This window comes from Canis lupus, chromosome 24 (assembly GCF_048164855.1).
Source record: "Canis lupus baileyi chromosome 24, mCanLup2.hap1, whole genome shotgun sequence".
NCBI lineage: Eukaryota > Metazoa > Chordata > Mammalia > Carnivora > Canidae > Canis > Canis lupus.
In genome coordinates this window covers 1,977,792-2,005,241 of record NC_132861.1, presented here as the reverse complement: position 1 = coordinate 2,005,241, position 27,450 = coordinate 1,977,792, and the positions used below count along the sequence as shown (strand labels likewise).

The following is a 27,450-nucleotide window of genomic DNA, read 5'->3' as shown; positions in this document are numbered from 1 at the left end:
AATAGTGAAATCTTGCCATTTGCAACAACATGGATGGACATAGAGAGTATAATGAAAGACAAATACCATATGATTTCACTCATATGTAGAACTTAAGAAACAAAACAAACCAACAAAGGAAAAAGAGAATTTTAAAATTTATTTAAATTCAATTAACATATGGTGTATCATTAGTTTCAGAGGTAGAGTTCAGTGATTCATCAGTTGCATATAATACCCAGTGCTCATTAGATCATGTGTTTTCCTTAATGCCCATCACCCAGTTACTCCATCCCCTCACCCATCTCCCCTCCCAGTAATTCTGAGTTTGTTTCCTATAGTTAAGAGTCACTTATGGTTTGTTTCCCTCTCTGATTTTGTCTTATTTTATTTTCCCTCCCTTCCTCTATGATCCTCTGTTTTGTTTCTTAAATTCCACATATGAGTGAAATCATGATGATTGTCTTTCTCTGACTGACTTATTTCACTTAGCTTAATGCCCTCTAGTTCCACTCACATCATTGCAAATTATAAGATTTCTTTTTTTATGGCTGAGTAATATTCCATTATATATCTACACCACATGTTCTTTATCCAATCATTTGTCCATGGACATGAAAAAATGCTCAACGTCCCTCAGCATCAGGGAAATACAAATCAAAACCACAATGAGATACCACCTCACACCAGTCAGAATGGCTAAAATTAACAAGTTGGGAAACAATAAATGTTGGCAAAGGTGTGGAGAAAGGGGAATCCTCTTACACTGTTGGAGAGAATGCAAGCTAGTATAGCCACTCCGGAAAACAGTATGAAGGTTCCCTAAAAAACTTAAAAAAACACACACACAATACAACAGACTCTTAACTAGGTTACCAGAGGGGAAGTGGGCAGGGGGATGAGTGAAACAGGTCAAAGAGAATTAAAAGCACACTTATTGTGATGAGCACTGAGTAATGTATAGAATTGTGGAATCACTGTTGTACATCTGAAACTAACATAATGCTGTATGTTAATTATACTGAAATTAATTTTTCTAAAAAAAGGAATAAGATTTCATATGATGATATATCTTAGGCTTGTGAAAATAGTAAGCATCAAGGTTTAAGTAATGTTCTTTACTTGTCCCTAATCCAATATGTAACAGTCTTTTGTGGTGGCATTTATTTCACTTTAATTGCAGTTTATAATGTACACAACCCTCTTACTCCATCTAAATTCCTGATTCTCAAGTCCTTCCATTACCTCCTTACTTTCACCCATTATAGTCATCTTCCCTGCCCCTCAGACTATAGGTCTGAGGCAGTGACTCTACCCACTATGATAGTGGGTTTGAGTCTGAGGGCTATCTCTCACATGGTGGCAGAGCCCTGGAGGCTGTGGGCAAACCAATGTCTATTAGTTCCATTATTTCCTGTAGAGGCCTCTTCTGTTCCCAGTCTACTGCTATTATTCTCCTGGCTACAAATAGGAATCTCTCCTTACTTGTCACATATTGTAAGTTGAATATTGTCCCACCAAAATAGATACATTGAAATCCTATCCCCTATAACTTAGAATATGAATTTACTGGAAATAGGGTTGCTGTAGATGTGCTTAAGATACAGTCATAATAGTTTAGAGTGGGCTACTAATCCAGTTTGACCAGTGCCCTTATACAAAGGAAAAATTTAAACACAGACATACATACTTCATCCATGTAGAGATTAAGGTAGAGATTAGAGCGATTGGTTCTACATACCATGGAACAGCAAATATTGACAGCAATCACCAGAAGCTAGGAGAAAGGCATGGAATAGATTCTTTCTCACAGCCTTCTGTAGGAAACAATCCTACTGACACCCTGATATCAACTTCTAGCCTCTGAGACTGAGACAATAAATTTCTGTTGTTTAAACTATTAAATTTTGTGATATTTTGCTACAGTAGCCCCAGCAAATAATACAGCCCCATCTCGTAGAATCTCATACAACAATCCAATAGTTTTCTAAGAATTTTGACTGCTGGTAACCCAGATAGGAGGACCTGTTCCTCTTCTATCCATCTAGATAAAAAATATGTTACATATAGAAGGTGACACTGCCAACGCATTAGGAAGAGTGTCTAAGAAACTCTGCATTGAATATTTCTGGGTGTATCTTTACATGTATTTCTCTCATCTTTCATTGATAACTGCCTTATCAGTTATTGATGTCAATTCATTCCAATCAGAACTAAAGGATAAAATGTATCTGATCAAACACCCTGTGACATCTTACATACTTTTCTCATTCAAATTAACTATAATTTATCTACAACTGTTAATGTGGTTGAACACTAAAAATATTCTAATATAATTTGGTTATTTGAAAAGAAGTATTTCACTTTCCCCTAGAAATGCAGCTCTTTTTTTGGTAGAAATAAAATTCTTAGACCTGTAAAAGAATTCTTAATGGATCAAGATTTTAAAACATTTCTTGACTACTGAACCTAACCCCAAAGTGTATCTGCTTTTGCAATTGCATCGATTTCAAATTCAACTATAGTTTGTAGGTACCTGTCCTTCCTACCCCATTTAATTTTCTGATTCCAAGTCCCTCTACCACTTCTTTACTTTTCATGCTTCATGGATGTTTTTCTTGCTCCTCAGATATGGCCAACTAATTTCAGGCCTAGGGCTGAGGCTCCATCCAATATGAAGGTGGGTTAGCTCCTTTATTTTTCTGACAAGGGCTCCTCTGCTCCCTGTCCACTGTTATTGTCTTTTTTGCTTCCAAGTAGTATTCTCTCTTCCTTTGGCCCACACAAATATAATGTCACATACAGACACTCTGATGGTTTCCCCAGCATTTTAACTGGTAGTCCCTAAAGCTCACAAACAGACCCTTAGTAAATGTTCTCCCTCTTTGATTGTTCCTTCTTTTTACATCTAGATCCAAAACAGAAAAAAAAAGTTACATATAGAAGCTGACAGGCTATCTGAACAAGCTATATGATTTTCCCACTCAGATGACAGAAAATCAACTCACCTATTGTTGGTATTGTGGCCAGGGGACACCAAAGATGACCCTCGAGCATTCTGACTTCTGCCAAAGGGGAAAAAATACACAAAAAATTAAGTCAGATAACTGGAAAGAAATCATGCTCTTTCCTGACAGGAATTTCAGGCAAGAAAAGTAAACAGCACATCACAAATCCTGAGGCGAGGTGACAGAAACTGAAGAAATAGCTTTGAGTTACCACAATGGGATCTGTAAGCCAGCCTCTCTCTGGGGTGTGTGTGTGTGTGTGTGTGTGTGTACACATGCGCATGCATATTTACTGGAAATAGCAAGAAGCAAGAGAGAAGCAGCAGTGATGATTAAGTTATCCTTGCTTCTTTCCCAAATTTTTTACCATTCTGGTATCTGTTGAATAAATTTGGGAAGAGAGTCAGAGACATGAGAGTAGGGATGGGGAGGTGGATCCAGGTGACAGTTAATGAAAGAATATAAAGAGAATGGGAAGAAAACGCCAGATGAGAATTTCCATGGCAAGACCAGTTCCTACGCATTATTTGGTAGGGCAGAAAGAATTTTGCCCTAAATTCTATATTAGAATTTGCCTAAATTTTGTTTACAAGAGTTTTTAAGTTGAAAGTAGAGAGCATATCATCAGAATGACTTTTCTTTCTGTTAGTTCTTTAAAAAAAATTTTATTAAGATATATGAAGATATAACTGACATACATTATGCTAGGTTCAGGTGCACATCATCTGTCACAATACTTATAGAATTTTTCTCATTATAAGGAGTTTTAAGATGTACTCTCCTAGCAATTTATGAATATGCAATACAGTTTTAACTATAGTCACCATGCTGCATATTACATCCCCATAATCTATTTATTTTAAGGTTTTATTTATTTATTCATAGAGACACAGCTAGAGAGAGAGAGGCAGAGACACAAGGCAGAGGGAGGAGCAGGCTCCATGCAGGGAGCCTGATGTGGGACTCGATCCCCGGTCTCCAGGATCACGTCCTGAGCTGCAGGCGGCGCTAAACCGCTGCGCCACCGGGGCTGCCCCCCATAATCTATTTATTTTATGACTAGAGAGTTGTAACTTTGGACCCCCATCACCCAAGTGGAAGAAACATTCAGTGAACTCAAATACAGGGCAGTGGAATTCATCTAACCAGAGAGCAAAAAGAGAAAAAAATTAAAAGAAGGGTTTAGAGGAAATAGCAGTTGAATGTCTGCCTTTGGCTCAAGGCATGATCCCGGAATCTCAGGGTCAAGTCCCACATTGGGATCCCTGCATGGAGCCTGCTTCTCCCTCTGCCTGAAAGAGACCTGCCTCTGTGTGTGTGTGTGTGTGTGTGTGTGTCTCATGAATAAATAAATAAAATCTTTTTTAAAAATGAAAAGGCATCCTATGGAGTAGGAGAAAACACTTTCAAAAAAACCAAAAAAACAAAAAAACAAACCACTTTCAAACTACATATCAGATAAAGGGTTTATATCCAAAATATAGAAGGAACTCATTCAACTTAATAGCAAAACCCCCAAATAACCCAATTTAAAAATAAGCAAAGAACTAAAATAAACATTTTTTCCAAGAAGACCTACAAAAGGCCAACAGGTACATAAAAAGGTGCTCAACATCACTAATCATCATGAGGGAAATGCAAATCAAAACCACAATGAGATAGTACCTCATACCTGTTTGGATATCTTTTATCAAAACAACAAAAGATAACAAAATTCTGGTGAGGATTCAGAGAAGAGGAAGCCTTTGGGCACTGGTGGTAGAATATAACTGTACAGCCACTAAGGAAAACAGTATGCAGGGTTCAAAAAAATAAAAATGGAACTACAATATGATCTACTAATCTCACCTGTGGGTATATATTCAAAGGAAATGAAATCATTATCTCACAAAGCCATCTGTACCCCCATGTTCATTGAAGCATTGATTAAAAAAATAGTCAAGATATGGAAACAACTTATGCATGAATGGATAAAGAAAATGTGATATATACATATATAAAATAGAGTATTACTCAACCTTAAAAAGGAATTTTTGCCATTTGTAACAACATGAATGAACCTGAAAGTATTAAGCTATGTGAAATAAGCCAGACAAAGACAAATGCTTCTTGGTGTCACTTATATGTGGGACCTTTAAAAGAAAAAAAAAAAAGAAAGAAAAGAAAGAAAAGAAAGAAAGAAAAAAGAAAGAAAGAAAGAAAGAAAGAAAGAAAGAAAGAAAGAAAGAAAGAAAAGAAAGAAAGAAAGAAAAGAAAGAAGAAATAAAGGAAGGAAGGAAGGTTGAACTCATAGAAGCAGACAGTAAAAAATAGTTATCAAGGAGTGGGAAATCAAAGAAATAGGCAGAAGTTGGTAAAAGAATACAAACTTTCAGTCATAAAATAAATTAGGGTCTGAGGACCTAATGTATAATATAGTGGCTATAGTTGATAACACTGTATTGTATAATTGAAATTTGCTAAGAGAGTAGACTTAAATGATCTCACACATAAAGTATATATATGAGGTGATGGCTATGTTAATCCAATTGAATAATCTTTTTACAATGTATACCAAATCATTACTTTGTACACTTTAAATATATTTTGTTGATTATACCTTCATAAACCTGGAAAAAATGTTTTAAATGCATATGTATGTTTATTAACAAGGAAATATATTCATGATACGTCATTAAGCAATTTTTAAAGGAATGTGATTTATTATCTGCAAACAAAAAATGTATATGCCTTAAAAAACTAGAAGGATATGTGTCAGAAATTAAGAATGATTATTTGTGGATGGATTTATTGATTGTGTTTTCTGATTTTGCTATAACAAATTTTCATGGTGTTGTTTGCCTTTTTTTTAAGGAGGAACAATGCACTTACCTTAAAAAAGCAAAAAATAGCTTTCTGCTATTGTATGTATATATGTATATATTGCCTGGTTCTCCTCTCACAGAAACATTAGAAGTAATGTTACCTGGCAATTCCAAAATACAAAAGCTGTAGCACTTTATAGCACATTTATTATTTCAACAATAGTTTTCGGAGTGCTTCATTGTGTCAAGATTCTGGTGGCTCCAGATATACCAGAGTGAAGAAGAAACAACCCCTGTAATCCCAATTCAACAGGTGACATCTACATTAGGAGGTAGTTGTGCTTTGTTTTTAAAGACTTTATGTTTTAAAGCATTTTTAGGTTAATAGCAGAATTAAGAGGAGGATACAAAGATTTCCCATATGCCCCCTGTCCCCACATACGTATTGCCTCCTCTATTAGCAACATCCTCCACCAGAATAGTATGTTTGTTATCATTGATAGACATATAGAGACACATCATTATCACCCAAAGTCCATAGTTTACATTATGGTTCACTTGGTGTTGTACATCCTATACAAATGTATAATGACATGGATCCATCATTATAATATCATACAGAGTATTCTGACTGCCCTAAAAATCCTCTGTGCTTCTTCTATTTATCTTTACCTCTGTTTTGAATATTAGCATAAACTTATTTATGGTGCTTTAGATTTTCACATACATCATTTCACTTTTCCTGTTAATTTTTTATTATACAACATTGACTAAGATAGTCAAACCTCTGATACCCACAACAGACAAAGAGAGTCGTTGCAAATGATTAGAGTGAAGGCAAACACAGCTCAGCTGCAACAGTTGGGCACACACAACCCATAGAAGACACCTCTGAAGTGCCAGGTTCTGGTGAACAGGAGACACTGCACTGCACTACAGGACCTTTTTTTTTCTTTTTCTTTTTTTAAAAGATTTTATGTATTTATTCATAAGAGATGCATACAGAGAGGCAGAGACACAGGCATAGGGAGAAGCAGGCTCCATGTAGGGAGCCTGATGCAGGACTCAATCACAGAACCCCAGGATCATGACCTGAGCCAAAGGCAGATGCTCAACTACTGAGCCACCCAGGTGCCCCAGGACCTCTTTTTTTCAAGATCAGGAGATGCAGCTACTTTCCCAACACAGAAACAGACACAGAGTTGGACAAATGAGGAGACAGAAGAATATGTCCCAAAAGAAAGAACAAGACAAAATCACAGCAAGAGAGCTAAATGAAAGAAGAAACATGACTGACAGAGAATTTAAAGTAATGGTCATGAAGCTATTCACTGGACTTGAAAGCAGAGTGGAGGACTTATTGAGACCCTCAATAAGTAAATAGAAAACATAAAACAAAATCAGCCACAGAACTCAGAATCTTTAGAACTCAGTTGCTCGGGGCGGGGCAAGATGGTGGAAGAGTAGGATCACCAAGAGTTGTCCCCACCAACGTACCTAGATAACTTTCAAATCATCCTGAAAACCTACAAATTTGGCCTGAGATTTAAAGAGAGAAGCGGGGATCCCTGGGTGCCTCAGCGGTTTAGCGCCTGCCTTAGGCCCGGGGGTGTGATCCTGGAGTCCCAGGATCGAGTCCCACGTCGGGCTCCCGGCATGGAGCCTGCTTCTCCCTCTGCCTGTGTCTCTCATGAATGAATAAAATCTTTAAAGAGAGAACAGCTGGAATGCTACAGTGAGAAGAGTTCACGCTTCTATCAAGGTAGGAAGCCAGGGGGCGGGGGAGGAATAAATAAATAAGCATCCGAGGGGGAGGGGCCCCGCGAGGAGAGGAGCCGGGCTAAGGCCGCGCCGCCAGCGCCCCAGGACAGGAAAGCCCAGGCCCGGAGAAGCAGGAGCTTTCCCAATTTTCCCGGAGGGAAAGGCGCTCGCAGGGAACTCAGGCAGGATCCCAGGAGGGGCAGTGGAGCCCCCAGGTTCCCAGGGGCACTAACAGAGGACCTGCACCCCGGGGCAGAGCGGCCACACCCCGCGGTCGAGCTCCCTAAAAGGCTGCAGCGTGTGCCCGGGGGGGCCTGGGAGCAGCTAGGGGGGCGGCTCAGGTGGCGGCTCCGCGCCGAGGGGGCTGCGCGGCCCGGGAGCGCGATTCCAGTGGCTCAGGCCCGGGAGCCCAGGGCACCAGGGGACACAGCCCAGGATCCAGGGCTTCCCCAGGACAGGCGGAGGCCGGGAGGACACAGGACAGCGAGGACGCTCCTGCCGCCGGGTGGCCCTGACCTGTGCAGATTGGCACCCCCGACCCCGGAGCATCCAGGCCCCTGAGGACTGGGAGACTACGGTAGATACTGCTGCCTCCAGGGCTAGAGAGCTGGCTGCCACCACTGTTGTTGTTCCTTCTGGTGTCACCTTGTGCCTGGACTGAGTGGGGCCACCAGGGAGCATGGGCCTCACAGGATAAAGAGCTCTCACTGAACTGTGCACATGGCAGGGGGGGCGGGGCAGCTCCCCCAGGTGCACACACCTGAGAATCAGCACAGCAGGCCCTTCCCCCAGAAGACCAGCTGGAAGGATAGGGGAGGAGCAAGTTCTTGAGCAAGAGGTATTGAAAAGTTCCAGGGGAAGTCGAGGGACTTACAGTATATAGAATCAGAGGATATCCCTCCTTGTTTTTTGTTTGTCCCCCCCCCTTTTTTCTCTTTTTTCTTCCTTCATCCAGTACAACTGGTTTTTAGCCACTCTGCACTAAGCAAAATGACTAGAAGGAAGAACTCACCACAAAAGAAAGAATCAGAAATAGTACTCTCTCCCACAGAGTTACAAAATTTGGATTACAATTTGATGTCAGAAAGCCAATTCAAAGCACAATTATAAAGCTACTGGTGGCTCTGGGAAAGAGCATAAAGGAATCAAGAGTTACATGACTGCAGAATTTAGATCTAATCAGGCCGAAATTAAAAATCAATTAAATGAGATGCAATCCAACTGGAGGTCCTACCGACGAGGGTTAATGAGGTAGAAGAATGAGTGAGAGATATAGAAAACAAGTTGATGGCAAGGAAGGAAGCTGAGGAAAAAAGAGAAAAACAAATAAAAGACCACAAGGAAAGGTTAAGGGAAATAAATGACAGCATCAGAAGGAAAAATCTGTGTTTAATTGTGGTTCCAGAGGGCACTGAAAGGGACAGAGGACCAAAAGTGTATTTGTACAAATGTAGCTGATAACTTCCCTAACTTGGGGGGGAGGGAAACAGGCATTCAGATCCAGGATATATAAAGATCCCCCCCTAAAATCAATAAAAACCGTTCAACACCCCGACATTTAATAGTGAAACTTGCAAATTTCAAAGATAAAAAGAAGATCCTTAAAGCAGCAAGAGACGAGAAATCCCTAACCTTTATGGGGAGAAGTATCAGGTTAACAGCAGATCTATCTACAGAACTGGCAGGCCAGAAAGGACTGGCAGGATATTCAGGGTACTAAGTGAGAAGAATATGCAGCCAAGAATACTCTATCCAGCAAGGCTCTCATTCAGAATAGAGGAAGATTAAAGAGCTTCTAAGATAGGCAGAAACTGAAAGAATATGTGACCACCAAACCAGCTCTGCAAGAAATATTAAAGGGGACTCTGTAAAAGAAAAAGGAAGTCCAAAGAAATAACCCACAAAAACAAGACTGAATAGGTATTATGATGACACTAAATTCATATCTTTCAATAGTAACTCTGAACATGAATGGGCTTATTGATCCAATCAAAAGGCGCAGGGTTTCAGACTGGATAAAAAAGCAAGACCCATCTATTTGCTGTCTACAAGAGACTCATTTTAGACCTAAGAACACCTCCAGCCTGAAAATAAAAGGTTGGAGAACCATTTACCATTAAAATGGTCCTCAAAAGAAAGCAGGGGTAGCCATCCTCATATCAGATAAATTAAGGTTTATCTCAAAGACTGTAGTAAGAGATGAAGAAGGACACTATATCATACTTAGAGGATCTACCCCACAAGAGGACTTACAATCACGAATATTTACGCCCCTAATGTGGGAGCTGCCAAGTATATCAATCAATTAATAACCAAAGTTAAGACATACTGGGATAATACTACACTTATACTTGGTGACTTGAATGTAGTAGTGCTTTCTACAATCAACAGGACTTCTAAGCACAACATCTCCAAAGAAACAAGAGCTTTAAATGATACACTGGATCAGATGGATTTCACAGATATTTATAGAACTTTACATTCAAACGCAACTGAATACACATTCTTCTCAAGTGCACGTGGAATTTTCTCCAGAATAGACCACATACCGGGTCACAAATCAGGTCTTAACTGATACCTTTTGGGATTGGGATTGTCCCCTGCATATTTTCAGACTATAATGCTTTCAAACTAGAACTAAACCACAAGAAGAAGTTTGGAAGGAATTCAAACACTGGAGGTTAAAGACCATCCTGCTAAAAGATGAAAGGGTCAACCAGGAAATTAGAGAAGAATTAAAAAGATTCATGGAAACTAATGAGAATGAAGATACAACTGTTCAAAATCTTTGGGATACAGCAAAAGCAGTCCTGAGGGGGAAATACATCGCAATACAAGCAGCCATCCAAAAACTGGAAAGAACTCAAATACAAAAGCTAACCTTACGCCTAAAGGAGCTAGAGAAAAAACAGCAAATAGATCCTACACCCAGCAGAAGAAGACAGTTAATAAAGATTCGAGCAGAACTCAATGAAATCGAGACCAGAAGAACTGTGGAAGAGATTAATAAAACCAGTAGTTGGTTCTTTGAAAGAATTAATAAGATAGATAAACCATTAGCCAGCCTTATTAAAAAGAAGAGAGAAAAGACTCAAATTAATAAAATCATGAATGAAAAAGGAGAGATCACCACCAATACCAACGAAATACAAACGATTTTAAAAACATATGAACAGCTATATGCCAATAAGTTAGAGAATCTAGAAGAAATGGATGCATTTCTGGAAAATCACAAACTGCCAAAACTGGAACAGGAAGACAGAGAAAACCTGAACAGGCCAATAACCAGGGAGGAAATTGAAGCAGTCATCAAAAACCTCCCAAGACACAAAAGTCCAGGGCCAGATGGCTTCCCTGGGGAATTCTATCAAACGTTTAAAGAAGAAACCATACCTATTCTACTAAAGCTGTTCGGAAAGATAGAAAGAGATGGAATACTAAATTCGTCCTATGAGGCCAGCATCACCTTAATTCCAAAACCAGACAAAGACCCCACCAAAAAGGAGAATTATAGACCAATATCCTTGATGAACACAGATGCAAAATTTTTCACCAAGATACTAGCCAATAAGATCCAACAATACATTAAGAAGATTATTCACCATGACCAAGTGGGATTTATCCCCGGGATGCAAGGCTGGTTCAACACTCGTAGAGCAATCAACATGATAGATCATATCAACTAGAGAAAAAACAAGAACAATATGATCTTCTCAATAGATGCAGGGAAAGCATTTGATACAATACAGCATCCATTCCTGATCAAAACTCTTCAGTGTGTAGGGATAGAGGGAACATTCCTCAGCATCTTAAAAGCCATCTATGAAAAGCCCACAGCAAATACCATTCTCAATGGGGAAACACTGGGAGCCTTTCCCCTAAGGCCAGGAACACGACAGGGATGTCCACTCTCACCACTGCTATTCAACATAGTACTAGAAGTCCTAGCCTCAGCAATCAGACAACAAAAAGACATTAAAGGCATTCAAATTGGCAAAGAAGAAGTCAAACTCTCCCTCTTCACAGATGACATGATACTCTATATAGAAAACCCAAAAGACTCCACCCCAAGATTGCTAGAACACATACAGCAATTCAGCAGTGTGGCAGGATATTCCCAGCAATCAGTGGCATTTCTAAACATTATCAATGAGACTGAAGAAAGAGAAATTAAGGAGTCAATCCCATTTACAATTGCACCCAAAAGCATAAGATCCCTAGGAATAAACCTAACCAAAGAGGTAAAGGATCTATACCCTAAAAACTGCAGAACACGTCTGAAAGAAATTGAGGAAGACACACAAAGATAGAAAAGTATTCCATGCTCATGGATTGGAAGAATTAATATTGTGAAAATGTCATTGCTACCCAGGGCAAGTTACACATTTAATGCAATCCCTATCTAAATACCATGGACTTTCTTCAGAGATTTGGAACAAATTATTTTAAGATTTGTGTGGAATCAGAAAAGACCCCGAATAGCCAGGGGAATATTAAAAAAGAAAACCATAGCTGGGGGCATCACAATGCCAGATTTCAGGTTGTACTTCAAAGCTGTGGTCATCAAGACAGTGTGGTACTGGCACAAAAACAGACACATAGATCAATGGAACAGAATAGAGAATCCAGAATTTGACCCTCAACTTTAAGGCCAACTAATATTTGACAAAGCAGGAAAGACTATCCACTGGAAAAAAGACAGTCTCTTCAATAAATGGTGCTGGGAAAATTGGACATCCACATGCAGAAGAATGAAACTAGACCACTCCCTTGCACCATACACAAAGATAAACTCAAAATGGATGAAAGATCTAAATGTGAGACAAGATTCCATCAAAATCCTAGAGGAGAACACAGGCAACACCCTTTTTGAACTTGGCCACAGTAACTTCTTGCAAGATACATCCATGAAGGCAAGAGAAACAAAATAAAAAATGAACTATTGGGACTTCATCAAGATAAGAAGCTTTTTCACAGCAAAAGATACCGTCAACAAAACTCAAAGACAACCTACAGAATGGGAGAATATATTTGTAAATGACCAATCAGATAAAGGGCTAGTTTCCAATATCTATAAAGAAGTTATTAAACTCAACAGCAAAGAAACAAACAATCCAATCATGAAATGGGCAAAAGACGTGAACAGAAATCTCACAGAGGAAGACAAAAACGTGGCCAACAAGCACATGAGAAGATGCTCTGCATCACTTGCCATCAGGGAAATACAAATCAAAACCACAATGAGATACCACCTCACACCAGTGAGAATGGGGAAAATTAACAGGGCAGGATACAACAAATGTTGGAGAGGATGTGGAGAAAGGGGAACCCTCCTGCACTGTTTTTGGGAATGTGAACTGGTGCAGCCACTCTGGAAAACTATGTGGAGGTTCCTCAAAGAGTTAAAAATAGACCTGCCCTACGACCCAGCAATTGTACTGCTGGGGATTTTCCCCAAAGATACAGATGCAATGAAACACTGGGACAGCTGCACCCCGATGTTTATGGCAGCAATGTCCACAATAGCCAAACTGTGGAAGGAGCCTCGGTGTCCTTCGACAGATGAATGGATAAAGAAGATGTGGTTTATGTATACAATGGACTATTACTCAGCCATTCAAACGACAGATACCCACCATTTGCTCTGATGTGGATGGAACTGGAGGGTATTATGCTGAGTGAAATAAGTCAATTGGAGAAGGACAAACATTATATGGTCTCATTCATTTGGGGAATATAAAAAATAGTGAAAGAGAATAAAGGGGAAAGGAGAAAAACTGAGTGGGAAATATCAGAAAGGGAGACAGAACATGATAGATTCCTAACTCTGGGAACTAGGGGTGGTGGAAGGGGAGGTGGGCAGTGGTTGGGGGTGAGTGGGTGATGGACATTGAGGTGGGCACTTGATGGGATGAGCACTGGGTGTTATTCTATATGTTGGCAAATTGAACGCCATAAAAAATAAATTTATAAAAGAATAAAAAATAAGATAAAAGAAGAGACTCCAAATAGCCAGGGGAATACTAAAAAAATATTTTCTCCAAATAGCCAAGAAAACCAGAGCTGGGGGCATCACAATGCCATATTTCAGGTTTTACTATAAAGCTGTGATCTTCAAGACAGTGTGGTACTGGCATAAAAACAGACACATAGATCAATGGAACAGAATAGAGAACCCAGAACTGGACCCTGAACTCTATGGTCAACTAATATTCGATAAAGCAGGAAAGAGAATCCACTGGAAAACTACAGTCTCTTCAATAAATAGTGCTGGGAAAATTGGACATCCACATGCAGAAGAATGAAACTAGACCACTCTCTTACACCATACACAAAGATAAACTCAAAATGGATGAAAGATCTAAATGTGAGACAAGATTCCATCAAAATCCTAGAGGAGAACACAGGCAACACCCTTTTTGAACTTGGCCACAGCAACTTCTTGCAAGTTACATCCTTGAAGGCAAGGGAAACAAAATCAAAAAGGAATTATTGGGGCTTAATCAAGTTAAAAGCTTCTGCACAGCAAAAGAAACAGTGAACAAATCTAAAAGACACCCTACACAATGGGAGAAGATATCTGCACATGACATATCAGATAAAGGGCTAGTTTCCAAGATCTATAAAGAACTTATTAAACTCAACAGCAAAGAGACAACAATCCAATCATGAAATGGGCAAAAGACATGAAGAGAAATCTCCCAGAGGAAGACATAGACATGGCCAACATGCACATGAGAAAATGCTCTGCATCACTTGCCATCAGGGAAATACAAATCAAAACCACAATGAGATACCACCTCACACCAGTGAGATTAGTACAGTTAACAGGACAGGAAACAACAAATGTTGGAGAGGATGTGGAGAAAGGGGAACCCTCTTGCTCTGTTGGTGGGAATGTGAACTGGTGCAGCCACTCTGGAAAACTGTGTGGAGGTTTCTCAAAGAGTTAAAAATAGAGCTGCCCTACGACCCAGCAATTGCACTGCTGGGGATTTACCCCAAAGATACAGATGCAGTGAAACGCTAGAACACCTGCACCCCAATGTTTATAGCAGCAACGTCCACAATAGCAAAACTGTGGAAGGAGCCTCGGTGTCCATCAATAGAGAAATGGATAAAGATGTGGTCTATGTAGACAATGGAATATTCCTCAGCCATTAGAAACGACAGATAACCACCATTTGCTTCAAGATGGATGGAACTGGAGGGTATTATGCTGAGTGAAGTAAGTCAATCAGAGAAGGACAAACATTATATGGTCTCATTTATTTGGGGAATATAAAAAATAGTGAAAGGGAATAAAGGAGAAAGGAGAGAAAATGAGTGAAAATATCAGTGAGGGTGACAAAACATGAGCAACACCTAACTCTGGGAAATGAACAAGGGGTAGTGGAAAGAGAGGTGGGGGGGGGGGGTTGGGGTGACTGGGTGATGGGCACTGAGGGAGGCCCTTGGCAGGATGAGCACTGGGTGTTATGCTATATGCTGGCAAATTGAACTCCAATAAAAAAAGAACTCAATTGCTGGAATTAAAAATATACTAGAGGGAATAAATATACTAGCAGGAGGAAACGGATCAATTAGCAACTTGGGAGGACAGAGTAATGAAAAGTAATCAAACTGGACTCCTCTCCATAGAGGAAAAAAAACCAATAATAAAAAATGAGAACATATTATGGAACTCAGTAACACCATCAAGCATAATAAGATTCACATTATGGAGATCTCAGAAGGAAAAGAGAGAAAGGCAGAAAATTATTTGAAGAAGTAATAGGTGAAAACTTCCCTAATCTGGGGATGGAAACACAAATCCAGGTCCAGAAAACACAGAGGGCCTCCATTAAAATGAACCAAGGAAGAACACATCAAGACCAGGGAAGTAATTAAATGGCAAAAGGTAGTGATAAGGAGAGAATTTTAAAAGCAGCAAGATAAAAGATGACAGTTATATACAAGGAAAACTCCAGAAGCTATTGGCAGATTTTTCAGCAGAAACTTTAGAGGCCAGGAGAAATTTCATGATATATTCAATGTGCTGAAAGGGAAAAATAAGCAGCCATGAATGCCCCAACCAGCTAGGCTATCATTCAGCATAGAAGGAGAGATAAAGAGTTTCTCAAATAGACCAGTTGCCAGCAATGAAATAAACAAACTTCCAAAAAACAAAAGTCCAGGTCCGGACAGCTTCACAGGTAAATTCTACCAAACATTTAAGGAAGTTAATTAGTTAATTAATTAATTAATTAGTTAATTAATTAGTTAATTAATACTAGTTAATTAGTATTAACTAATACCTAGTCTTTTCAAACTACTCCAAAAAATAAAAATAAAAAAAGGAAGGAAAACTTCCAAATTCATTCTATGAGGCCTGATACCAAAATCCATAAAGACACTGACACACACACACACACACACACACACACAGAGAGAGAGAGAGAGAGAGAGAGAGAGAGAGAGAATGAGTGCTACAGGTCAATTGCCCTGATGAACATAGATGCAGAAATTCCATATAAAATACTACCAAACCAAATCCAACAATACATTTAAAGAATCGTTCACCACAATCAAGTGGGATTTATTCCCAGGGTGCAAGGGTGATTCAATACTTGCAAATCAATCAACATAATACATTACATCAGTAAGAGAAAAGATAATAACCATATGATCATCTCCATAGGTACCGAAAAAGCATTTGACAAAGTACAACATCCATTCATGACAAAAATCCTCAACAAAGTAGATTTAGAGGCAACATATCTCGACATCACAAAGGCCATATATAAAAACCTGCAGCAAACTTCATACTCAATGGGGAAAAATTGAGAGCTCTTCCCCTAATGTTAGAATAAGACAAGGATGGGGCAGCCCCGGTGGCCCAGTGGTTTAGCGCCACCTTTGGTGCGGGGTGTGATCTGGAGACCTGGGATTGAGTCCCACGTCAGGCTCTCTGCATGGAGCCTGCTTCTCCCTCTGCCTGTGTCTCTGCCTCTCTCTCTCTCTCTCTCTCTCTCTCTGTCGTGAATAAATAAATAAAATCTTTAAAAAATAAGACAAGAATTTCTACTTTCACCACTTTTATTCAACATAATACTAGAAGTCCTAGTAATAGCATTCAGACAAGAGAAAAGAATAAAAGGTACCCAAATTGGTAAGGAAGAAGTAAAACTCTATTTGTACATGATACTATATAGAGAAAGCCATAAAGACCTCACCAAAAAACTACCAGAACTGATAAATGAATTCGGTAAAGCCACAGGATACAAAAACAATGTACAGAAATATGTTTCAAATTTATATACTCATAATGAAGCAGCAGAAAGAGAAACTAAGAAAACAGTCTCATTTACAATTGTATCAAAAACAGTAAAATACCTAGGAATAAACTTAACCAGGAGGTGAAAGATCTATACTCTGAAAACTATAAAACACTGATGAAAAACACTAAAAATTACAAAAAGAAATGGAAAAATATTCCATGCTCATGTTTAGAGGAAAAAATAATTGTTAAAATGTCCATTTTACAATATACAATTTACAAACCAATACAATATACAAACCAATTTACAGATTTAACGCAACTCCTATTAAAATGCCAACAACAACAACAACAACAAAACAAAATAACATTTTTCACAGAACTAGAACAAACAATCCTAAAATTTGTGTGGAACTACAAACAACCCCAAATAACCAAAATGATTTTGGAAAATAAAACCAGAGGTATCACAACTCTAGATTTTGAGTTATATTACAAAGCCTGTAGTATTGGTACTGGGACAAAAATAGACACATAGATTAACAGAACAAAACTGAGGAGCCAGAAATAAACCCACAATTATATGATCAGTTAATCCTTGACAAAGGAGGAAAGAATAGTAATGAGGAAAAGATAATATCTTCAACAAATGGTGCTGGGAAAACCGCATGGCTTACTTACACCATTCACAAAAATAAACTCACAAGAGATTAAAGATCTAAATGTGAAACCTTAAACCATAAAAATCTTGGAAGAGTATATATACAGACAGTAATTTCTGTGATATTGCCCATAGAAACATTTTTCTAAATATGTGTAGGAAGGGGTCAGGCGAAATGGGTGAAGGGGATTAAAGAGTATATTATGACCAGCACTGAGTAATGTATAGAATTGTTGAATCACTATATTGTATACTTGAAACTAGTAACACTGTATGTTCATTATACTGGAATTTTAAAAAATTTTAAGGGAAAATTATGGGTAATTTGAAGAAGTATTTGTAGTCATTAGTTGGTCCTTTATCTCCCATGTAATCTCTGTCTAGACAGAAAAAATTCCAACAGTGACCAGTTAATTTCCTCTTTAGCACTGCTCATTCTCCAACATTGACATTAAATGGTTGAGTAACTGGCCAGGAGAGAAACAAAAAAATCCCATGACTATTTCTGCTCAGACATATGTGATTTTTTAAATGTATTTTTTTCTTGGCTTGAGTACACAGTAAAAATGCCTTCAGATCAGAGCAATAGCTCTGAGTATTCTCAGTCAGAGAATAATTGGAAAGAAGTCAAAATGAACTCCAATGAGTAAAAATGTAATCAACAAAACATGTTCACATTCTATTAGTCTCATTACTTAGACAAAATCAACAAAATGGGGAATCAGAATACATCCAGCAAAAAATGAGAAAGGAACACAACTGAAGAGCCAGTAGTAGTCTACATTTCTCTATTTTAAAAGACTGATAAAATTACTCTCAAAGATATATTCATATTTTCAATCTAGATCATTTAAGTATGTTAAATGGAAAAAATTTTAAATATGGTACTTTCTGTCTCCTTTTCTGACATTTCCCACCCATTTCTTCTCCCTTCCCTTCTATTCCCTCTCACTATTATTTATATTCCCCAAATGAATGAGACCATAAAAGAACATGAAGACTCCTAACTCTGGGAAGCGAACTGGGGGTGCTGGAAGGGGAGGAGGATGGGGGGTGGGGGTGAATGGGTGACAGGCACTGAGGGGGGCACTTGATGGGATGAGCACTGGGTGTTATTATGTATGTTGGCAAATTGAACACCAATAAAAAATAAATTTATTATTAAAAAATAAATACATAAATATGGTACTTTCCTCTAAATTAGAACGAATTATTATATATCCTTCCCACACACACACTGATATCTTTTTGTAGTTTTCCATTTTCTTCCTGCCTCAGGATAAGCTGTATCTCCTCCAAAATAAGAGATCCAAAAAAACAAAAAAACAAAAAAACAAAATAAGAGATCCATCTATAGTTCCCTCCTCCCAGAGTTTAACCTGACTTACTCACATGAATTAGGAAAATCAATGCCTTCATCACCATCTTTGAGGCTAGAGAGTTGGTTTAGCTTATTTTAAACATCAACAAATGGAAAAAATTATCATTAGAGATTTCCTACATGGACTTATGATGTGATCAATTTATCTGATTAACAAGAATTTACTGAATCTAAAAGTTATGGTAAACATGACCTAGCTTGCAGCAAGTCCTAACTTTTCAGAATAAATTTTAGATCACTGTTCAGAAAATTCTATACTGCTATGGATACTCCAGATTGAATTTCTTCACCCCCTCCAATATATATCTTACCTTTCAGTGATGGCTTCATTAGAGGTTCCTGATATGAATTCATTGGAATCATTTCTAAAGAATTAAATACATGTATGATCAGACCCCAGTGACTCCATAGCCAAACTTTTTTGAATTTAGTTACAGGTAGTTCAATTTGTAGACTGATTGAATTCTAAACAAACAAACAAACAAAACTATTTGTAAATTAGTTATTTGGAAACCAGTACCCAATTTTCCTTAGGAATAGGGCTTTATATAGTTGTATTGAAAATCTCAGGCTTGTCAAAAAAGCCTAACAAATCAAGACAAGAACAATTCTTTATTGCTAAACTCAACTCTCCTAAGGAACTACACTGAAGTTGAATTTTTTTTTAATTTTTTATTTATGATAGTCGCACAGAGAGAGAGAGAGAGAGAGAGGCAGAGACACAGGCAGAGGGAGAAGCAGACTCTGTGCACCGGGAGCCCGATGTGGGATTCGATCCCGGGTCTCCAGGATCGCGCCCTGGGCCAAAGGCAGGCGCCAAACCGCTAAGCCACCCAGGGATCCCTGAAGTTGAATTTACTTCAAAATATAACCTTAGTTTGTAGGTACACAGCCTTTTGGCTTCTTATTTCCTGATTATCAAATATCCTTACTTTTCATGTGTCACTAAATTCTTTTCTATTCCTCAATTTGGTTCAAAAAACTGCATGCTTGAGGCAGGGGCTTCTTTTAATATGATGATGGGCTAATGTTTGGGACATGAGCTTTAGATGGTTGCAAAGCTCTAGAGGGTAAGGGGACAGACCAAGAGGGACTCATCTCCCTGTCCACTGCCACCTCTCCATGCTCAAACAATAGGATCCTCTCTTTACCTGGCCCACTCTATCAGTGTTTCACCACAGACATTATGAGAGTTTCCTAAGAGCTTTAGTTACTGGTTACTAAGAATCCCAAACAAACATTAAGTAGAAAGTCTCACTCTTATGACCTGTTCTTTTTTCCACTTAGAACCCAAAAGAAAGTTACCTACAGAAGCTTACAATCTCTTATGGAAACCTCTTATTGGCACCAATGCTCTCTGTTAGCTTTTGGTACTCAGATCAGTCAAGTCAACTTACCTCTTGTCGTCACTGTTGTCAGCAGATCCTATAGAGGAATCCATAACTCTGCTAAAGAGTAAAAAGCATACAAAAAATAAAGTCAGACATTTTGGAAAGCAATCAGGTTCTTTTTCCTGAGTTTTAGGACATGAAAAGTAAAATCATGAGGAAACATGACAGAAACAGCAGAAACAGTTTCAGGGTACAGCAATGGAACATCTGAGACAGCCTCTTGGCTGTGTGTTGTGTGTTCACTGGAAAGAGAAGGAAAGAATTAAGGGAGGTATTGCTTTCATGATTAAACCTCCTTTCTTCTCCATTTTTTCAACTTATGCATTCTGGAATAAATTTGGGCAATGTGAATGATCTGGGCATAGGGACAAGGAGCTGGATCCAGGTAATAGGTAACAAAGGACACAGAAATAAAGAAAATGCAAGAACAATAAATATTCCAATGTCAAGAGCTAGTCCTTGGTCACCATTTAGTAGAGAAGAAATAGGTATGTCAAGAATGGCCTAAATAATGTGTTTCTTTTTAAGATTTTATTCATTTATTCATGAGAGAGACAGAGGCAGAGACAGAGGCAGAGGGAGAAGCAGGCTCCATAAGGGGAGCCCAATGTGGAACTCCATCTCAGGACCCTGGGACCACAGCCAGAACCAAAGTCAGACTGTCAACCACTGAGCCACCCAGGCGCCACAGACCTAAATAACGTTTAAAAGATTTCTCTGAACTGAAAGGAGAACAAGGGTCCAGAATGATTTTTCTCTCAAATCATCACAAAAGGTATCTGGTTAAATTATTAAAGTCAAGACTTCCCACCACCAAACTACTGGGTTCAATAATTTAATCTCTCTACATTTAATTTCCTCATCTGTAAAATAAGACACATTAAAAATGCTCTTTGTATCTGTCAGCTTCATGCTGATTGTTCATCATTTCACAAACATTACTGGTTTTTAGGCAGCCTGCCTCTTCACCAAATGTTATACCAAAAATATCAATGTGACAAACAATACGAAAAAAAATCAGTGACAACATGAAAAAAAATCAGTGACAACAATATAAACAGATACATATTTAAATTTCAAAAACACTTCAAGATTCTCAAAGTACTACATTCTCATGATTTCCTGGGAAATTTTGGATTCCTATCCATAAGATAGTCTTCCCCCCAAAACTATAGAAATTAAACCAAAGTATGGATTTCTAAAACTAACAATAACACAAACCCTGGGAGTCTCCAAAGGAGTGAGAGCTGTCCCTTAACTGGCAGACAGATAGGAAAAGGGCTGCTCTGGACAATCCTGAGGGGCTGAGTAGGAGGGGAAATTTTAAGTTTTGCCTTTCTTCTGAGTTGCTTGGAGACAATCACTGCAGTTCTTAGAAGCAAGTACCCAGATGCAGTTAGGATAAAATTTGGGTAGCATTAGGCTAGCTGATGAAAACAGGGATGGGCTGAAGAGCAATTCTTGGGCCTTTACCTCTCCCCTATTTCCAAAGCCCAGTTGAATAATGCAGAAAGCTACTTTCTCCATTGCTGCTTTTGCCCAAGACCTTAGAAGTGACATACTCTGACTGGAGAAATTACCTGGATTACAGTGTTTCACTGTTCTACAGACTCTCTGTCCCCAGACTATCACCTCCCCTCATGTTAAATTTACTGAGAAAAACATACCTTAAGTCCTAGCTTTCAACAAGAGTGACTTATATTACCTCATCCAACCCAGGATACTTTTGAAAGCAGAAAGGACATGCTATTAATAATTATGATCAGACAACAGCCACAAACTGAAATTTTCCCACGCAAATCTTCAGCCCTTGCCTAATACAAGTTTCCAGACAGAGGGGCCAATGTAATTAGATACCTGAGGGGTACAACCACTGAAAAATACAACAAACTGAACAACATATACCATCTGAAACAGACCTCCTGGAACATACTCACCAAGATTTTTAAGTAAGCATTAGAGTACACTTAAAAATACAGGGGAAGATGTTACTAAAGGAAACGAGCATAAGAAATCCTAAGGAAAAAAAAAAAAAAAAGAAATCCTAAGGAAATACCCAAGCAAAATAAGTCAGTCAGAGAAAGACAAATACCATATGATTTCACTCATATGTGGAATTTAAGAAACAAAACAAATGAACCTAGAAGAAGGGAAGGAAAAATAAAATAAGATGAAAAATGAGAGGGAGGCAAACCATAAGAGACACTGAACTCTAAGAAACAAACTGAGGGTTGCTGGAGGGGAGATGGGTAGAGGGAAGGGATAATTGAGTGATGGGCATTAAGGAAGGCACTTGATATAATGAGCCTGGGTGTTACACACAACTGGTAAATCACTAAATTATATATATATATATCAGGTTACTACCCTCTGCTTATATATTCATTAAAGGGAACTTTTAAACACACACACACACAAGAAGATATCTTAAATGTAAAAGTCTAATTGTTGAAATAAAGAATCATTTCATGGGATAAATAGTAGTTTGGATACATGTGGAAAGCAAATTAATCTGGAGTTGGAAGAGGAGATTGAGAAACTCTCCCAGAAAATAGTAGAAAACGATAGAACATACAACAGAAAAGCCAGTTGATATATAGGATAAAAAAAAAACAGATCTCTAACACGTGGATTATAGATATCTAAGAAAAAATAAAAAGAAAATGTTTGAAAAGTAATAAATTTCCCCAAATTAAAAAAGAATATTATAAAAGTGATGTTTCATTTAACAAACATTTAAATGGTATTAACTAAGTGCCAGGCATTGTCCTGATGCTTCATAAATATTTTAATTGGTCCTCATTACAATCCTTGTGATAGTTACTATTATTATTTGTTTTAACCAATTCACAGATCTTGAATAGTCATATGTTTCCAACATCCATCATGCTGATTTGTAAGCCACTCATTGCTAATAAAAATCTGTGGCCTTCTCTGAGGTAATTAACAGTGTTTCAAGTATTGATTGAGATGGGACAACTAAAGCCTCTGTAGTGGCTATCCCAAAATAGTCAAACATATCCCCATGGACAGAGCAGCCCCAATAGAGCATTCAGCTGTCCCAGAGGAGAAGCTTAAAGTGACAGTGACTCAGCAAAGGAAACAGTCAACAAAACTAAAAGGCAACATCTGGAATGGAAGAAGATGTTTGCAAATGTCTTATCAGATAAACAAAAAATCCGGTCAAGAAATGGGCAGAAGACATGAACAGACATTTTTCCAAAGGATGTACAAATGTCCAAGACATGAAAAAATGCTCAACATCCCTGGGCATCAGGGAAATACAAATCAAAACCAAAATGAGGTACCACCTCATGCCAGTTACAAAGGCTAAAATTAATGGTGAGGATGTGGAGAAAGGGGAACCCTCTTACACCATTGGTGGGAATGCAAACTGGTGTATCCACTCTGGAAAAACAGTATGGAGGTTCCTCAAAAAGTTAAAAATAGAACTACCCTATGACCCAGCAATTGCTACTAGGTATTTATTCAAAGAATATAAACATTAGAAGGAGTACATGCACCCCCATATTTATAGCAGCAATGTTCACAATAGCCAAACTATGGAAAGATCCCAGATGTCCACTGACAGATGAATGGATAAAGATGATGTGGTGTGTATATATATACATGCATATATATGTATGCATACACAGGTATATATAGATATATAGATATATATACTGTAGAATATTACTCAGCCATAAAAAAAGAAATCTTACCATTTGCAATGACATGGATGGAACTAGAGGGTATTATGCTAAGTGAAATAAGCCAGAAAAAGCCAATTATATTCTTTCACTCATATGTGGAATTTAAGAAACAAACAGATAAACATAGGGGAAGGGAAGAAAAAATAAGAGGAAAAAGAGAGACAAACCATACGAGAGTCTTAACTATAAGAAACAAACTGAAGGTTGCTGGAGCAGAATAGAGTGGGAAGGATGCTCTAAATGGGTGATGGGCATTAAGGAGAACACTTGATGGAATGAGCACTGGGTATTTTACGCAACTGATGAATCACTAAATTCTATCTCTGGAACCAATAATACATTATTTGTTAATTAAATTGAATTTAAATTTTTAAAAAAGTGACTGTGACTGCCAAGTGCATATTGTTACTGGCATACTGCCTAAGCTGTAGTATTTTACAGAAATTATAAGCATAATACAAGGTCTTTAAATTTCGAGTTTGTCAAATTTCATTTATATACAGTTTACATTCATTATGAAAGAAGGTATACATATATTCCCTATTCTATTAACCAAGGCTGAGAATTATGATCAAAATTTAGTAAATTTGAGTTTTATCACTTACTTATTATTTTTTTGATGCATGAGCCAGAGATATAAAGGGTTCTTCTTTAATCTCTGCATGATGTTGTCTTATATTTAACTTACAATTCATCTAAAAAAAGAAAGGCACATATGAATTTTATATTCAGTATATTTAAAACAATAAGCTATTTGCCCAATTATAAAGAAAATTACACATAGAACTTACTGGGTATAGATCAGCATTTCTAAAATCTTGAATCCACAAAGTTATAAAATATACAATATTGTACAATTTTATCAATCCTGTGAAATATGCATTTTTGTATTTTCCCCTCAGTATTTAATTTTGGATAGAGAAATGGAAGAAAAAGTTTTCTGAACATGCAATTAAAGTTTAGTTCAAAGACAGGACACTTTAAAGTTTGTTCTCTTAATACATAGGACCCTGCAAGTGAAACAAAATTTGTTTCAAACCAATTTTACACCATCATAGGGATTTATGATATTTCCATCCTGAAATATCTAGCATAAATCAAAGGAGTAGGAAAGCAAAGATGCATCCTTCAACATTTTACAGAACAATGAGAAGTCATTGGAGAATAAGACATTGCCAAGTACATTGCCAAGTTATCAAGGAGGCAGACTTGAGTGCCACAAGGTCCTAAATTCTGGACAAGGAGAGAAAAATGAAAACAAATAGAAAAAAATACTTTCATAAACACATCAGTTTGGGCATAAATGTTAATTTTGAGTTTTGGCTTTAAGGGCCAGCCATCTGTAAATTCTGTGCCTTCAAGGAATACCACCTCACAGGCAGCAGGAAGAGGAACCCCAAAGTTCTGAGGCTACTACCTTCTGTTCCAGAGGTGGCCAGAAAAGCGGGATGGACCAAGGCAGAGCTGCATATCTAAGGATACTTCCTCCCCACAAACCCTGGATCTGCTTACCTGCAGACAGGGCTGCTTCTGAGGAGCTGCAGTAGAAGCATGGCAGGAACAGAATAACTCAGATATTGTGCCTTGGATACAACTTTTCCTAAGTGGGAGCAAACATTACTAGAGCTCCTAATAGTAGTCTTCTTTCCCGCTGCCTTTCAGGATAGTGGCTTTAACTTCTTTCCCTTTTTATAAATTTTTAATTTCCCAAACCAAGTCTGTTAAGTCATATTTGTCCCAATTCCTGGCCAGCAACAAGGTTACTGCTATTTGGTCCTACATCCGCCTAGTGCACGCCTATCCTGCCCACATATCTTCACCCCACACCCCCACCACTCTGGTTCCCTGAAAGTGAGGAGGTTCTGGGAGGTCTCCAGGAAAGAGACAAACATTTATCAATGCTCCCCAAAGATGAGCACAAGGCAAAACGTCCTGTCTATGGCCACAAATACCTCCATCCTGCCCTCTCCCCCCACCCTCTAGCCCTCCCTCTAAAACATTATGTTCTTCTCACTCTCTATGAGGATGAGGGGCAACAATAGCTAACATAGAGGGAAGAGTACAGGATGCCCCTGTCCAGAGACCCCCACCACCCCTAGGTCTCTACCTGGTGCTGGTAATAAGCCAGTACTGGAATAAGAACTCTGTGTCCATGGCAACCCCAAACAACAGATTCCAGGGGGTCCTGAGATAGTAGTAGAGTGGGGAATACAGTGAATTTGGTTCCAGGCTACAGGGTCTTAAAAATAGATGCAGATCCCCTTAAAGATGGGGGATAGGGGAGTACCAAGATCAAAGAACCCAGGATAATAATCTCAGAGCAGACTGTCTTATTTTATATCTTTTATTCTGCGAGAAAGAGAATGATCAGAGAGCCAAATGTTTTCTGGTAAATATCAAATAAGACTAAAATAGGCAAAGTTGTTACAGGACTCAGAACAAAAATTATTTATGCAAGCTATCATTTCATAGGATTGAGAGGAAGCAATTAGTTATTAGTTTTAAATTTAAAACACCCATTTTCCTGGTAGAGTAAATCTGAGAAGGTGGAAACAAATGCCAAAGAAAGGGAAAAAATGTGAAAAGAAAATTTTAAAAATGTAGATGAAACATTAGAAATTTCTATATGAAAATTACAATATAAGAATTACCACAAAAAGAAATAAGAAACATCTGTTTGACAGTCTGTGTTGGTACATGTTCTGATGCTGAATAAATGGTCACAGCTGAAGGCAGGGAAAAGAAATTAAGGTCATGTTTAATATTTCTTTTTTTTTATGTTTAATATTTCTAAAAGTACTTCACAAGATACAAAACTGAGTAATACATGGTCACTCAATTCAGATGACCTCAAGGCCATACCATTTTGAAATATGCCCAGAGCATTCCGTTCTATGTGAGAAAGACTTGTCCTAAGGAGAAACTACTTTACCAGAGCCTTGCCTGACCTAAGGGAAGGACAAAAAGACAGCCTTAGTTCCTTCTAGCCTTCCATTCTCCCATAAGAAGATGAAAAAGAGACGAAGAAACTATTTTGAAGATCACAGTACTTGTTTCATGTCTCAATATTTTATTGAAAACTGGACTTTTAAAATAACTGCAAATCTCTAATTTTTCCCTTTCCCCAGGGTTTATTGTTGTTTGTTTAGTGACTTTTTTGTATATTTTTTAAATCAGAATTCAATTTGCCAACATATAGCATAACACCCAGTGCTCATCTCGCCAAGTGCCCCCCTCAGTGCCCATCAACCAGTCACCTCATTCCCCTACCCACCTCCCTTTCCACTACCCCTTTTCGTTTCCCAGAGTTGGGAGTCTGTCATGTTCTGTCACCTTCTGATATTTCCCATTCATTTTCTCTCCTTTCCCCTTTATTCCCTTTCACTGTTTTTTATATTCCCCAAATGAATGAGACCATATAATCCTTGTCCTTCTTTGACTGACTTACTTCCCTTAGCATAATAGCCTCCAATTCTATCCACATTGAAGCAAA

General features: G+C 38.2%; 1 protein-coding gene across 10 annotated transcripts in view; it reads right to left on the bottom strand.

Moving 5' to 3' along the window:
• The window catches only part of LOC140616601 (phosphatidylinositol 3,4,5-trisphosphate 3-phosphatase TPTE2-like), a 160,306-nt gene extending 134,221 nt beyond the window's left edge, over positions 1 to 26,085 (bottom strand). For 4 of the 10 annotated variants that reach the window (XM_072797240.1, XM_072797241.1, XM_072797243.1 and 1 more), the window contains exons 1-5: positions 25,470 to 25,954; positions 24,563 to 24,652; positions 20,251 to 20,301; positions 19,165 to 19,218; positions 2,988 to 3,044 (exon numbers count right to left, since the gene is read on the bottom strand). In XM_072797240.1, the coding sequence (XP_072653341.1) occupies positions 2,988 to 3,044; positions 19,165 to 19,218; positions 20,251 to 20,301; positions 24,563 to 24,621 (221 nt within the window). In that variant the 5' untranslated portion in view covers positions 24,622 to 24,652; positions 25,470 to 25,954. The other 6 variants (XM_072797234.1, XM_072797242.1, XM_072797236.1 and 3 more) reach the window with 5 other exon arrangements.
• Positions 26,086 to 27,450: the final 1,365 nt, after the last annotated feature.